The sequence below is a fragment of the Lagenorhynchus albirostris genome, chromosome 13 (assembly GCF_949774975.1).
Source record: "Lagenorhynchus albirostris chromosome 13, mLagAlb1.1, whole genome shotgun sequence".
Classification (NCBI taxonomy): domain Eukaryota; kingdom Metazoa; phylum Chordata; class Mammalia; order Artiodactyla; family Delphinidae; genus Lagenorhynchus; species Lagenorhynchus albirostris.
This window is the reverse complement of record NC_083107.1, coordinates 8004980-8021062: the sequence shown is the minus strand read 5'-3', so window position 1 is coordinate 8021062 and position 16083 is coordinate 8004980. Positions and strand designations below refer to the sequence as shown.

General features: G+C 39.8%; 2 protein-coding genes across 3 annotated transcripts in view; one reads left to right on the top strand and one right to left on the bottom strand.

Annotated features, from left to right (window-relative positions):
• The window catches only part of INPP4A (inositol polyphosphate-4-phosphatase type I A), a 73200-nt gene extending 66403 nt beyond the window's left edge, over nucleotides 1-6797 (top strand). For both annotated transcript variants that reach the window (XR_009544052.1, XR_009544051.1), the window contains one exon: nucleotides 6522-6797. The gene's annotated coding sequence lies outside the window, so the exon portion shown is untranslated. The remainder of the gene's footprint in view (nucleotides 1-6521) is intronic.
• On the bottom strand, nucleotides 6734-16076 carry LOC132531237 (cytochrome c oxidase assembly factor 5). Its single transcript, XM_060168936.1, has 3 exons — nucleotides 15873-16076; nucleotides 9976-10059; nucleotides 6734-7820 (listed from the first exon to the last, which is right to left on the bottom strand). Exons 1-3 carry the CDS (start codon nucleotides 15969-15971, stop codon nucleotides 7779-7781), a joined length of 225 nt encoding a protein of 74 aa, XP_060024919.1. The 5' UTR covers nucleotides 15972-16076; the 3' UTR covers nucleotides 6734-7778.
• Nucleotides 16077-16083: the final 7 nt, after the last annotated feature.

Sequence of the window (16083 nt, the reverse complement as noted above, 5' to 3'; positions counted from 1 at the left end):
CAGTGGAATAAAAAGGCCAGAAATAAACCCTGGTATAGATGGGCAAATAATTTTAAACAACGCAGAAGACCATTCAATGAGGAAAGGACGATCTTCTCAGCAGGATTGGGAAAACTGGATATCCACATGCAAAAGACTGAAATTGGACCCTTACCTTATATCAACTCAAATTGGAACAAAGACCTAAACATAAGAAGTAAAACAATACAGATCCTAGGAGAAAACTTAGGGGAAGAGCTTTCTTGGACAGGGCAATGATTTCTTGGCTACAACACCAAAAGCACAGGCGACAAAAGTAAAAACAGATAAACTGGACTATATCAAAATTGCAAACTATGCATCAAAAGAACACAATCAACAGAGTGAAAAGAAATGGGAGAAAACATATCCAGATCACATATGTGGTAAGGAGTTAATATCATAATATACAAAGAACATCTAGAACTTAACAAAAGAGCAAACAACACTTTTTAAAAATGGGCAAAGAACTTGAATAGATATTTCTCCAAAGAAGATCTACAAATAGTTAACAAAGACCTGAAATGATAAAATGCTGCTCAACATCAGTAGAATTGGTGGTTACCAGCGGGTGGGAGGGAGGACAGGGTAATGGGGAGTTGTTTAATTGGTAGAGAGTTTCAGTTTTGCAAGATGAGAAGAGTTCTGGTGACTGGTTGCATAACAAGCTGAATTACATAACACTATTGAACTATATACTTAAAAATGGTTAAGATGTTAAATTTTTCATTATGTACATTTTATCACAACTAAAACTTAAAAATATAGGCACTAATAAAGGTATCAGAAATTATGTTGTAAATGGATTATAGACCTACATGTCAGCTAAAACTAAACTCTCAGGTGAAAACAGGAATAAATTTCCATAAGCTTGGAAGAGGCAGTGGTTTCCTTTAGATACACCAAAAGGAAAAATTGGAATTCATCAAAATTAACAACTGCTCCAAAAGACAGCATCAAGAAAGTGAAGATAAACTACAAACTGGGAGAAAACATGTCAAAGGCCAATCGTTTGTCTTTAAAAGGAACTTGTATACCTAATATACAAAAATAAAAAACAAAAAATCACAATAAAAAGACAACTCAAATGAAAAACGGACAAAGGATCTGAATAGACACTTTTACACACATATACAAATGGCCAACAAGCACATGAAAACATGCTCAATATCATTAGCCATTAGGGAAATGCCAATCAAAATCCCAATTCAATAACACTTCATACCAAATAGAATGACTGCAGTCAAAAAGATGAAAAATATATTGAGGTGCTCCTATGTTGGGTGCATATTTATTTACAATTGTTATATCTTTTTCTTGGACTGATCCCTTGATCATTATGTAGTGTTCTTCCTTGTTTCTTGTAACAGTCTTTATTTTAAAGTCTACTTTGTCTGATATGAGTATTGCTACTCCAGCTTTCTTCTGATTTCCATTTCCATGGAATATATTTTTCCATATCCTCACTTTCAGTCTGTATGTGTCCCTAGGTCTGAGGTGGGTCACCTGTAGACAGCATACATATGAGTCTTGTTTTGCACCCAACACAGGAGCACATGAATATATAAGGTAAATGCTAACAGACATAAAAGGGGAAATTGACAGTAACAAGTAACAGTGGGGGACTTTAACACCCCACTCACACCAATGGACAGATCATCCAGACAGAAAATTAATAAGGAAACATAAGCCTGAAATGACACATTAGACCAGATAGACTTAATTAATATTTATAGGACATTCCATCCAAAAGCAGCAGAATACACTTTCTTCTCAAGTGCACAGGAAACATTCTCCTGGATAGATCACATGCTGAGTCACAAATCAAGCCTTGGTAAATTTTAAAAAATTGAAATCATATCAAGCATCTTTTCTAATCACATTGCTATGAGATTAGAAATCAGCTACAGGAAAAAAAAAACTGTAAAAAAAACACAAACACATGGAGGCTAAACAATATGTTACTATATAACCAATGGAACACTGAAGAAATCAAAAACTACCTACAAACAACAATGTAAACATGACGATCCAAAACCTATGGGATGCAGCTAAAGCAGTTCTAAGAAGGACGTTTACAGCAATACAATCTTATTTCAAGAAACAAGAAAAATCTCAAATAACCTAACCTTATACCTGAAGCAACTACAGAAAGAAGAACAAACAAAACCCAGAGTTAGTAGAAGGAAAGAAATCATAAAGATCAGAGCAGAAATAAATGAAATGGAGATAAAGAAAACAATAGCAAAGATCAATGAAACTAAAAGCTGGTTCTTTGAGAAGATAAACAAAATTGATAAAACTTTAGGCAGACTCATCAAGAAAAAAATGGAGAAGACTCCAATCAATAAAAATTAGAAGTGAAAAAAGTTACAGTGGACACCACAGAAATACCAAGGATAGTAAGAGACTACTACAAGCAACTACACACCAATAGAATGGACAATCTAGAAGAAATAGACAAATTCTTAGAAAGGTACAACCTTCCAAGACTGAACCTGGAAGAAACAGAAAATATGAACAGACTAATCACAAGTACTGAAATTGAAACTGTGATTAAAAATCTTCCAAGAAACAAAAGTCCAGGACTATGGCTTCACAGGTGAATTCTCGTAAACATTTAGAGAAGAGTTTACACCTACCCTTCTGAAACTCTTCCAAAAAATTGCAGAGGAAGAAACACTCCCAAGCTCATTCTACGAGGCCAACATCACCCTGATACCAAAACCAGACAAAGCTATCACAAAAAAAGAAAATTACAGGCCAATATCACTGATGAACAAACATGCAAAAATCCTCAACAAAGTACTAGCAAACCAAATCCAACAACACATTTGAAGGATGACACAACATGATCAAGTGGGATTCATCCAGGGATGCAAGGATTTTTCAGTATCTGCACATCAGTGTGATAAACCACATCAACAAATTGAAGAATAAAAACCCTATGATCACCTCAATAGATGCAGAAAAAGCTTTTGACAAAATTCAACTCCCACTTATAATAAAAACTCTCCAGAAAGTGGGCATAGAGGGAACCTACCTCAACATAATAAAGGCCACATATGATAAACCCAGAGCGAACGTCATTCTCAATGGTGAAAAACTGAAAGCACTTCCCCTAAGATCAGGAACAAGACAAGGATGTCCACTCTTGCCACTTTTATTCAACATAGTTTTGGAAGTCCTAGCCACGGCATTCAGAGAAGAAAAAGGAATCCAAATTGGAAAAGAAGAAGTAGAACTGTCACTATTTGCAGACGATATGATACTATATGTAGAAAATCCTAAAGATGCTACCAGAAAACTACTAAAGCTCATCAGTGAATTTGGTAAAGTTGCAGGATACAAAATTAATACACAGAAATCTCTTGCATTCCTATATATTAACAACAAAATATCAGAAAGAGAAATCAAGAAAACAATCCCATTTACCACCTCATCAAAAAGAATAAAATAACCTAGAGCTAAACCTACTTAAGGAGGCAAAAGACCTGTACTCAGAAAACTATAAGATACTGATGAAAGAAATCAAAGATGACACAAACAGATGGAGAGATATACCATGTTCTTGGATTGGAAGCATCAATATTGTGAAAATGACTATACTACCCAAAGCAATCCACGGATTCAATGCAATCCCTATCAAATTACCAATGGCATTTTTCACCAAATTAGAACAAGAAATTTTACAATTTGTATGGAAACACAAAAGACCCCAAGTAGCCAAAGCAATCTTGAGAAAGAAAAACTGAGCTGGAGCAATCAGGCTCCCTGACTTCAGAGTATACTATAAAACTACAGTCATCAAAACAGTACAGTATTGGCACAAAAACAGAAATACTGATCAATGGAACAGGACAGAAAGCCCAGAGATAAACCCACACACCTGTGGTTACCTAATCTATGACAAAGGAGGCAAGAATACACAATGGAGAAAAAACAGTCTCTTCAATAAGTGGTGCTGGGAAAACTGGACAGCTACATGTAAATGAATGAAATTAAAACACTCCCTAACACCATACACAAAAACAAACTCAAAATAGATTAAAGACCTTATAAAACTCTTAGAGGAAAACATAGGCAGAACACCCTTTGACATAAATCACAGCAAGATCTTTCTTGATCCACCTCCTCGAGTAATGAAAATAAAAAACAAACAAATGGAACCTAATGAAACTTAAAAGCTTTTGCACAGTGAAGGAAACCATCAACAAAACAAAAAGACAGTCTTCAAAATGGGAGAAAATATTAGCAAACAAAGCAACCGACAAGGGATTAATCTCCAAAATATACAAACAGCTCATGCAGCTCAATAACAAAAAAACAAACAACTCAATCAAAAAATAGGCAGAAGATCTAAATAGACATTTCTCCAAAGAAGACATACAGATGGCTAAAAAGCACATGAAAAGATGCTCAACATCGCTAATTATTAGAGAAATGCAAATCAAAACTACAATGAGGTATCACCTGACACCAGTCAGAATGGCCATCATCAAAAAATCTACAAACGAGAAATGCCGGAGAGGCTATGGAGAAGGTACCACTGTTGGTGGGAAGGTAAATTGGTACAGCCACTATGGAGAACAGTATGGAGGTTCCTTAATAAATTAAAAATAGAGCTACTATATGATCCAGCAATCCCACTCCTGGGCATATATCTGGAGAAAACCATAATTCAAAAAGATACATGGGGACCTCCCAATGGTTAAGAATCCGCCTGCCAATGCAGCAGACACGGGTTTGAGCCACGGTCTGAGAAGATCCCACATGATATGGAACAACTAAGCCCGTGCACCACAGCTACTGAGTCTGCACTCTAGAGCCACAACTACTGAAACCCACATGCCTAGAGCCCTGCTCTGCAACAAGAGAAGCCACTGCAGTGAGAAGCCCGCGCACCACAACGAAAAGTAGCCCCCGCTCACCACAACTAGAGAAAGCCCGTGAGCAGCAACGAAGAAGCAACACAGCCATAAATAAATAAACAAACAAAAAGATACAAGCACCCCAATATTCGTTACAGCACTATTTACAATAGCCAGGACATGGAAGCAACCTAAGTGTCCATCAACAGAGGAATGGATAAAGAAGGTGTGGTACATATATACAATGGAATATTACTCAGCCATAAAAAAGAACGAAATAATGCCATCTGCAGCAAGATGGATGATCCTAGAGACCGTCATACTGAGTGAAGTAGGTCAGACAGAGAAAGACAAATATTGTATGATATGCCTTATATGTGGAATCTAAGAAAAGGGTACAAATGAACTTACCTACAAAACAGAAATAAAGTTACAGATGTAGAAGTTACCTACAAAACAGAAATAAAGTTACAGATGTAGAAAACAAGCTTATGGTTACTAGGGGGTAAGGGAGGGAGCAGGGATAAATTGGGAGATAGGGATAGACATATACCCACTACTATATATAAAATAGATAACTAAGAAGGACCCACTGTATAGCACAGGAAACTCTACTCAATACTCTGTAATGGCATATATGGGAAAAGAATCTAAAAAAGAGTGAGTATATGTTTATGTATAACTGATTCACTTTGCTGTACACCTGAAACTAACACAACATTGTAAATCAACTATACTCCAATAAAAATTTTAAAAAATAAAATTTTTAAGAAGTTATAATAAAAAAAACCCAAAAGGTGAAAAATAACAACTATTGGTGATATGGAGAAATTAAAATCCTCATACATTACTGGTGGGAATGTAAAATGATGTAGCCACTGTGGAAAAGTTTGGCAGTTTATCAGTTAAAGATGGAGTTATCATACGACACAGTAATACCGCTCTTAGGTATATAACCCAAAGAAATGAAACATGTCCGGATAAAACTCATTAATAAATGTTCATATCATTAGTCATAATAGCCCCAAAGTGCAAATAACCCAAAATTTCCTCAACTGATGAATGGATTTAAAAAATATGGTATATCTATACTATGGTATATTATTCAGCAATAAAAAGCAATGAAGTACAGATAGATGCTACATATAGATGAAACCTGAAAACATGGTGAAAGAAGCCAGTCACAAAAGGCCACATATTACATATTTCTATGTTTATGAAATGTCCAGAAAAAGCAAATCTACAGACACAGAAAATGTATGAGTTGTTGCCAAGAGCTGGGGGTGGGGGTGAGGGTGGGGGGGAGGAGGGAGTAACTGCTAATGGAGATGGGGCTTCTCTTTGGGGTGATGTAAATGCCCTGGAATTAGACAGTGGTGATGGCTTCATGACTGGGCTTCATGACTGTGACTATTAAAAAAAAAAACACTGAAATTGTATACTTTAAGGGTGAATTTTACGGTATTTGAATTTCTTCCAATGAAGCTCTCAATAAAGCTGTGACTAAGAAAAAGATAGGGTTCTATAAAATAATTTTGAGTTTCTTATCAAACTTAACTTTTAATAAAAGTTGTAGCACTTAAGCAGGTATACAAGAGGTATTGAAAAAATCTATCCTTTTCCCTTTCCCAGTGAATAGTATATACAACAGACCTCAGTGAATTTCTGCAACAAGGATCAGTGCTGATGTGGAATTCTCACAACTTCAGGTGAACCTTTAAGAAAGCAAATGAGCTACAGAATACCTTGATTGCTTTAACTCCAGTGACCTGCAGGTCTATGAAGAAGCTATGGCTCCTTCCATTATTCTTCAATACTGAAAAAAAAAAACCTGGAAACTTGGATTCACATCTGGCTCTACTGTATTATGTGACTGGAATAAAATTACATGATTCTCAACTTTTACAAGCATTTCATGGTTTTCAGTCTTGCCTTCTATAGTCAATACCTACTGGCTCTGAATCCTCCTTTCCTTTTAGGATAAAGCCCAGCATTCATTCAATGAGATTCTGACATGAGTTACCAAATACACTGCATAAGACCCAGGCCTGGCCAAGATCATGGGGTCCCATCCCTTTTTCCACAGAGACTACAGGTCTAATTCAGGGGCAGGTGTTCCACAGAAGAGTCCTTTTGTAGGGTCTGATTAGTGGACCCTAGAAAAGGAGGTTATCTCTCTTCTTTTTGGGTCACAGACCTTAAGGATGTGTGCTTTTGATGGCCTCATTCCCATTATGTAGAAAGGGCCAGCCTAAAAACGAGGTCAGGAGACAGAGAAAAACAGTCAAGAGATGGAGGCAAGGAGCCCTGGCAGCATAATCCCAGGCCTTGTATCCAGCTATGCCTAATGAGTGATATTAATGTTTTGAGGTTGTTACTTCAGTGATTCAGTGCAAGGGAAGCATTTCTTCTCCAAGGAATCAAACACAATTTATTTTAGAACTAAATAGTACAGACTGAATAAAAGAAAGTTTTATCCTAAACTTTCAAGATAGACATTTTCTCACCAGGCACCATGTTGATTTTAACAGTCCTGTTAGTGGCCTTCACAATATTCACAAAGGATGTACAAACTGTGTCATTTGGTTGAGAAGTCAAGTTTGAAAATAACAATCTTTCCATTCTCTGTGCTTCAGAACAATTCTTAAAACACATCTAGTATGTTCTTAGCTCATAACTATTCAATTAAATTTTTCTTCTAAAAATAACTTAGAGCAAGAGAAGCATTTACTTCATACATACTCATCCATTTTCTTCAGTGTTCCATGGAGGAAGAAACTGCTCCAACCGAACAGATGTAACAAAAAGTATGTTTCTTATTTTGGCTTCTCTGTTTTAATGACAGAGAAAATCCTTTGTTGTTTTCATCTTGGTTTCAACATAGTAGTATCAATATCCTTTTCTTCCCCTGAATCTTGATCTGGCATCCAACTGAAAATAAATATACAATTAAATAATATTCTGGACACCATAATTAAACACAGATTTGGTAACAGGTGTCACTATATGAGAGAAGTAAACCAGTTTCCAGCACACTCAAAAAGGCAATGGTCACAGCTCCCAAGGGGGGGGAAAAAAGATGGCGTTAAAAACGAAAGTTCCATTTAAGGTCACAATAAGGATTTTCTTCTTGAGTCCAAATTTCATTTATCTTTTTCTCTGAAGTACACTCAATGTATGTTGTTCTTCAAACAAACTTGACGTTCTAATTAGGTTTTGTTTGGGTTAATATTCAAGTGTTTTTTAAATCTTTAAATAGTAACTGAAAAGAGGAAAGAGCCTTGAACAATGTTACTGACACTTTAGTATTAAAAGTCCTTAAATTACTACTCATAGGTCAATTCTATGTTCTTTCACTTAAGCCTCACAGTGCAGCCACTTCTTAAGGGTGGTGTGGTAGTGTGAAGGGTCCTAGTCAGTAGAGAAGGCAAAATTGCATAGACAGTCAATACCACTCCCTAGAAATTCCATAGGAAGGAATTATTTTAGAGTTAAACCCTATTAATGAGGACAACACAGCCAGTGTGAGACAGACTGCTATTTCTTCATCTGAGCACTAGATAAAGTAGCTAAGAGCCACATTTTCAAAAAATAAATAATCTTCAAACATGGGAATCATGATCAGGATGATGAGAAGCTTATATTAAGAGGGAACAGCCCATTCAAACTCACCATCTCACCTGCACTCTGGGTCATACACTCACTGTTTGAAATATCAAGCAAAATTACCAGCACAATTTAAATTATTTTGTTTCAGGTTTTTGCCAAGAGTGCATAAGTTACATCAGTTAAGTGTGAGGCAACTCCACTATGCTGGAGGACTAACAGTGAGTCACAGTCTTAAAGGCTGCAAGAATCTCTAAGTCTGCTAAAAAGTTCCCTATACTGCTCTTTCTGGAGTCCAAAAGTATGAGTGAAGCTCTGCCTTGTACTGATATTTGAAATGGTCAGAAGCACGTTTACTTTTTATTCAAGATGGTTACAAATTTCAGCAGAAGGTAGATAAATTGTGGGAAATTTTTACATGTTCTGATTTCTTAAAGTTCTTTGGAGATCAAAGACTGATGTTCAGGCCACGAATTACAGGGAGTTTATTACAAATTCAATCATTACGATTAAAAAGGACAACTCATCACCTCTTACAGTAACTGTTCTTTATAACTTCTCAATTATTTAAACATGATCTGACATTCTTGAAAGATCTAAAGGCTTGCATCTTACATGGGTAACAAAACTATGTGAGAGAAGGCAAGAAAATCCTCTTTTCTTACATTAAATGAGGGGAAGATATGGCAAAGAACTGTGTCACTTGAGAAAAGAAAGAGAGCATGGCTAAATTTAATCTAACTTTACACCTCTGGTTAGTTAGCAAACATGCTCAAGTTCTTGTCTGGCCTCCCAGATCATAATATCCTGTACTCTCTGCTTCTCCTATCAACAAAAGGGAAGGGATCTGAGTGCTGTCCCTCAACAAACAAAAGCAGGTTCAAGTCCAAGTTACTGCTGTCTTTAGAGGGATGTCCATTTTTCTGATTTCGTATTTTCTTTTCACAAAGAGAAGGCTCCTGGTTTCTATTCCAAAGATCTTTGTAGATCTTTGGAATCAAAGAACACTAGAATAGAAACCATGAGATTTGTAATGTCCTCTTAGGCTGTCTTTCCACAATCCCTCACTCTACAAATTCAAACACAGACACCAACACCTTCTCCTATTCACACCAACACGTAAGGCACAGTGCACGCACCGCAGACCCCACATTATGGGTCTGTGTGTAGCTGCCAAATGACCCACATACACAGTGACCAACATCAACTGTGCCCCATCTACACCTGCCAAGACTGAACTCTCTCTCTTTCAAAACTCCATGAAGTTTAGCTGCTGTGGTTAGCATAACAGCAATAACGGAACAATCAGCTGTGGGTGTGCATGAATGCCACCTCACGTTAATTCACTGGGGAAGAAAAAATACATCCTTTTTTCCAAGTGATATCACTGCAACCTATTTATAATTACTAAGTCACTCCCATATTTAACTCCACAGAGCTAATTTCTATCATAAGCTTTTAAAAATCGTTAGCTACTTACCACTGATCTTTTACACTCAAAAAATGAGTATTTCAAAGCTTTGCAGTTTCCTTCCTTCAGACACTGCCGAGGGGATTTTCCTTCCTATGACACATAAAACAACATAAATACCTGAAAAATTTTCTCACAAAGTACAAAATAACTGTCCTTCTGGAAATAGTTCTTTTTTAAAAAGTTAAGGAAAAGCAGAAAACAATAATAAGAAATAATTCATAATTCATTTTGACTGTTGGTACTTAAGAAAAAAAGGATAGAATGAAAAAATATGTAAAATAATTTTGGGGCACTTTAAGGGTGCCCTTGAATTTTTGAAAACGCTGGTTTCCATGGGATACTTTTCTTTAAAATGTTTATATAAAAAGCTAGAAACTGTTATCTTCACCTCCTCATGTGTAAGAAAGGGAAAGAGTAAAGGTGAAAGTAGTAACAGGGTTTCTTCAGGGTTTTTAAAACTTTCACACTCAAGAAGTCCTAAAGACAGAGAAGAAAGTAGTGTGTGTGACACACAGAGAGAGAGAGAGAGAGAGAGAGGGAGAGGGAGGGAGGGAGGGAGAGAGAGGGAGGGAGTGAGGGAGAAGGAGGGAGGGAGGGGGAGAGGGAGGAAGAGATGGAAAGAGGAAGGGGGAGAGAGAGGGAGGGAGAGAGAGAAAGTGGGGAGAGGGAGGGAGAGAGAGAGGGAGGAAGGGGGAAGAGAGAGAGGGAGGAAGGGGGGAGAGAGGGAGGGAGGGGGAGAGAGGGAGGGAGGGAGGGGGAGAGAGAGGGAGGAAGGGGGAGAGAGAGAGGGAGGGATGGAGGGAGGGAGAGATAGAGAGAAAAAGGGAAGGGGGAGAGAGAGGGAGGGAGGAAGGGGGAGAGAAAGAGGGGAAGGAAGTGGGGGAAAGAGGGAGGGAGGGAGAAGGAGAGAGAGGGGAGGAACGGGAGAGAGGGAGAGAGAGAGGGAGGGAGGGAGGGGGAGGGAGGGAGAGGGTGTGCATGTGAGCGATCAGGAATGCTGTAGTGGTGAATGGGAGGGTTTGTTCTGGAAGGTAGTATCAAGTGGCTTTAAAGTCTCCAATTACAATATCGTTTTAATGCAAGCAAGTTTATCTCCAACACATCTCTGTGTTTTCCCACCCCCTACTGCCACAGTCAAGCTGTCTATTCTGAGAAGCTCACTGAGTAAGAATTTGAAGAGGAGAGTGAGATTTTAACAGAATTTATATATACTTGGAAGGGAAGATCTGCCGGGCCCAGTGTGAAATTAACTGGTCTTTAAGCAGTGAAAGCTCATAAGAGCTTAAGAAAAATGGATTAAACCATTCCCTTTCTGCCATCAAGACAGGACAGTGCTACAAGAACACATTCACAAGGGAAGTGCTTATTTCTGACTCTTAACAAGACTTTAAAAATCACACTTGACAAAGTAACTGCAAAACTAGATTAAGAGCTAAAATTTAGTAGTATTTTAGTAGGTAAACATGGGATAGAAATGACTTCATTATCATATCTTCATTATCTTAAAATATTTTGAACAAATTTACTGCCATAAATTGAACACAAAGGCACTTAAATATATTGGACACAAAAGCATCTACAGAAAGTGTATTTCACAACTCAAAGAAGATTAAAATTTAACCACTGCAAAATTTCTTTTTGAACCCCCTACCCTACTAATTTATCTAGTAACTAAACACTCACAAGGACTAATTTATTTAAAAAAAAATTCAGAACTGTCCTACATCAGTTTAGCAGGAGGTTAAAAAGTAAATACAAGATATTCCTGTCTACACAGAGCTTCAAACAGCAGGTAGGAGAAGGTATACACATGCTAATGTTCACTGGCAGTGTGAGCAAGTCACAAAGTGGGAGAGGTAACGGGGAGGGGGGGGGAGGGAAAGGTGCTGAGGGGGTTCCTGTTTCCCAGGACTGTAAATGCATAAAACAACATCTGGAAAAAGGAGACTGAACTTGAATTTTCTGAATCACCTGAGGTTTAATGACATTAAACTAACTTGCAATTCTCAAGGGGAAAAAATCAAAACCTTACATTTTATTACTGTTAAAGAAATAATAAATAAATCATATACTGCTCATAAACTTTACCTTTATGCAGTGCTTCACGATATAAAGGAAGATCGTGAAATCTTCCAACTCGAAGTGAATTCCAATGCAAAATGAATCAAGCAATTTTGTCTGAGAGTAAAAATGACCCTGTTCCATGTTAACTTTAAACACTCAAACAGCCCCGATTAGGTGCCCTAAAGTCTGAACAGCTTTAGTGCTGGTTCTCAACATTTCAGAAAGATGTTAATGAGGTCAGCTAGAGTACTACTTAAGTAGAAAGCTCTGGTGTAACTTAAACTTCACCTGCTCTTCATTATCAAGGATTTCCCCTCAAGCAGATTTTGACACCCCGACTCCACCACTGCAATCACTCTCCAAAACCTTTATTTTGCAAGTTGCAGTCACACTCCTAGTTTTTACTGTGAAAAAAGCTACAGGGTACCACATCTATGGCATTCCTGATCCCCAGGAATCCTGGCCACATTCCAGACTTTATGTCTGTTGGACCTTAGATTTGAATTGTCATCTACATCAGTGAATCTCAAAAGTGAACCAGAACAGAGTAGCAAGCTTCTCTGCACTATAATGTTCCTCCCTCAAACTCTGTAATGAGGTTGCCCACATTAACAACATAGAGATAAAAGACTATAACTATACAAAAGACTGGGGCTTCCCTGGTGGCGCAGTGGTTGAGAGTCCGCCTGCTGATGCAGGGGACACAGGTTCGTGCGCCCCGGTCTGGGAAGATTCCACATGCCGCGGAGCGGCTGGGCCCGTGAGCCATGGCCGCTAAGCCTGCGCGTCCGAAACCTGTGCTCCGCAACGGGAGAGGCCACAACAGTGAGAGGTCCACGTACCTCAAAAAAATAAATAAATAAATAACAAGGGGACTATAATTTCAAAAAAAAAAGGACTGTAATTTATAAACTGATGCTTCCCCTAACCGTATCTGAGATGCCATCTTTTTCACAAGCTTTCAACCCATACTGCCAACTGCCTACCGGGGAAGATCCATCTAGATACTACACTTAAGAGAGAAATATTACTTCATCTTCCTCCACCTCCACCCCTAATGGCAGATTGCTAATTGCCCCCTTAATATTCACTCTTCCTTTTGAGTGGGGCATATGGCTGAGCTAGATTTCCCAGCCACCTTGCAGCTGGGTATGGTCATGTGACTAAGTTCTAGCCAATGGAATATGCAGGGAACTGAAATGTAAAACTTCTGGGTTGGTCTGTAATGCTAAGTGGCTTGCCCCACTTTCCTCCCCCACGTTACTAGGCCTGATGATGTGGAAGCAAGGCAGTCTTGGACCATGAGTGGGAGAGTAACATCCTAACTCCCATCACAGCACCTGACACCACCAATCAACAGTGCTTAGGTCCATGGAAGACAGAGAGGATCAGACTAGACCCTACTTATAGGCAAACAAGATAGAGAATTCTCTCTTGTAAGCCACTGTTATTCTGGGTCTCTGTAATATTCGTCTGAACCTATAACCCAACTAAGACACTCCCAAGCTTATTTGCCTTCTGAGGTCAACACTGGTGATTCCCAAACATGGCTGTATCCAAGAATCAACCTGAGACACTTTTAATTTACAAGGGAGATGGGGAGAGCAGTGGAATCTGTACTTTTAAGCTCTCCACCTCCATCTCCAGGTGATTCTGATGAAAAGTCAGCAGGTCTGGAAGCTGTTAATAGACACAAGGGAGATAACTTGTAATTGAGTTCCTTGGACACAGTTTCAACTCCCAGGAGTCAGAATCCTAAGAAGTTTATCCAAGAGATGCCTTTTGAATCTGCTTTTTCCTTGTTTCTCTTCTCCAGCCCCACCAGAGTTTACATCCTTTTCACCATTACCCTGAGTTTCTCTGAGCCCCTACAGTTCCTTGGCTATCTCTCAGTACAGCCCCAGAACTAAGTATTTTATGTTTAATTCCTCCCTAAAGTAAAGTCTAGCAGCTTTGCAGGTGGGTTAAAGATCGGCAAGGAGAGACTATAGCATCATCTGCCAAAAGATCAGATTAATTTCTTTATTCAAGGAGCTGAGGAATCAAAAACCTTATCATAAATGAGGTGGCCATACACAGCAGGCATATACCTCAGCAGAACTCCCCTTGGTCTTGAGTTCCTGGTGGGGAGGGGTGGGCTAGAGCTGCCAGTGACACCATCCGAGAAGGTAGGATATCCGCCTGGATATGCATAACTCAATGTTTTGCCTCAGTATTGCCATTTTATAGTCCAGTTGAAGTGACCATTCAGGATGAATTTAACTCAATCTGTCAATGCACTTCTATTTAAGAGACTCTTTATATGAAAACACCACGTTTTCCTAGTTGACCAAATTCAGCAACAAAAAGGCCACATACTCAGTGGGGGAAAGCAACATCCGTGCAATGTGTCCGGGTCATTACGTCTGCCTACACCTTCCGAGCTTCCCAGAGATCCAATTTCTACAATGTGTCCCATTCATCTGTATGTCCCCTCAATCAGACCTGGCACTCAAATGTTTGCTAAATCAATCAATCACTGCAAAAAACCAATTTGGTGTTCTCCTTGCCACCAGTATTCTCTTCCACTTCCAGAGTTTCTTTCCTCAGTCCTACTCTGTGCCGGAGCTGCTCACTATGACACCCGTCACCCATGGCAACCGTCCTCTCAAACCTTCCGGCACATTCCCTGTCCTCCAGCCCAGCAGGGCACCAGCTTCTCGTGGGCCTGCCACATCTCCATGATTCTGCACGTGTTCTTTCAGATTGCCCCCACAAACACTACAGCCTCCACTCCTTTACTTGATAAACTACTACTCATCCTTTAAGACTCAGAGCAAATGTTACCTCCTCCTGTGAGAAGTTTCCAAATTCTCAAGCAAAATCAGTTGCTCTCCACTGGGTGCCCGAGGCATTTTGCTCCTCTACTCATAAAACAAGTATTTACTCAATGCTTACACAGCCCTTGCCAAAAACAGTGAACCAAATGTAAAACATGAATCAGCAGAAACACCAATATAGCCTCATGGTTGATGTCCATTTTCGCGTAGTTGTCTTTTCTTTGAAATAAAGGCAACTTTCTGAAATTACATCTCCGAATGCAAAAATAATTGCACCCAACGGATTGCCCTCTCATCAGGCCTTGGTGAGCGGAAAAGGTACTTGTGCTTTGGTTGGGTTCAAGGCCAGAACCCAGGTTCCCCAGTCGACTTTGAACCTCTGCATTCACACTGGCTCCTGAGAAGACCTGGGGCTGTAGTGAGGGAAAAACAGGAGAGCAATAGCTCCCATCACAGCACGTAAAACCACAAGATCCACGGTAGGGGGAGCAAGATACAAAGTGGTGAAAATAAAGAGCTGCCTCATTTACAACGTACGCAGGAATGCACAGAACTCAACTCAGCAACACGTTCAAACCAACACAGGGTAGGCAGAGAATCTATTCAGCCACCACTGAACACAGAAAGGAGAATTTACTAGGCAATAGTGTGCCAGGTTCATGTAATTACCTGCTAATTTACTGATTCTTATTTTCTAGGACTCAAGAAACCTTTCTTATTCTCTTTTATGCCTCCAGAACCTAGCAGAGTGGCAACATTCCGTGTTTCTCGACCCGAAATGGTTTAACCTTTACAAAAACCCAACGGGGCGGCACCGTTCTCTCCAATTTCACACCACCTGGGAAGCGAGGCTCTGACAGTGGATGCGCCCAAATTCATTAAGTTGGAGCTGCGTTCGACACCCAGGACGGCGAACTCCGAGGCACTTCTCTTGACTATCGCCGCGGCCGGCCGAGAGCCCTCCGCCGGCCCCGCCTCCCCGCTTCGGGCGTCGGTCACCCGAGCGCCCGGCCGCGCTACCTGGAGCACGCAGTCCGACTGCAGCAGGCACGTGCTGAGGTCCTCCTTCAAGCCCGCGCACGCGCCGCCCTCCGGCTTGTCCTCGTAATAGCGGGGCATGACTGTGCCTTCCGCCAGCTGCTATCCAAGCCCGCTCCACTCCGCGACGGCCCCGACTTGACTGAACGCCAGCGACGCCGCGGCGGGCGGAGCCGGAAGCCGCAGCCACCAC

What these genes read in the sequence shown, in the direction of transcription:
- LOC132531237 (XM_060168936.1), bottom strand. Translation starts at nt 15,971, where the DNA reads ATGCCCCGCTATTACGAGGACAAGCCGGAGGGCGGCGCGTGCGCGGGC. An exon ending in AGTCGGACTGCGTGCTCCAG is followed by an intron (nt 10,060 to 15,872) that starts GTAGCGCGGCCG and finishes TATGTGTCATAG; the next exon opens with GAAGGAAAATCCCCTCGGCA. An exon ending in TTGAGTGTAAAAGATCAGTG is followed by an intron (nt 7,821 to 9,975) that starts GTAAGTAGCTAA and finishes ATTTATTTTCAG; the next exon opens with TTGGATGCCAGATCAAGATT.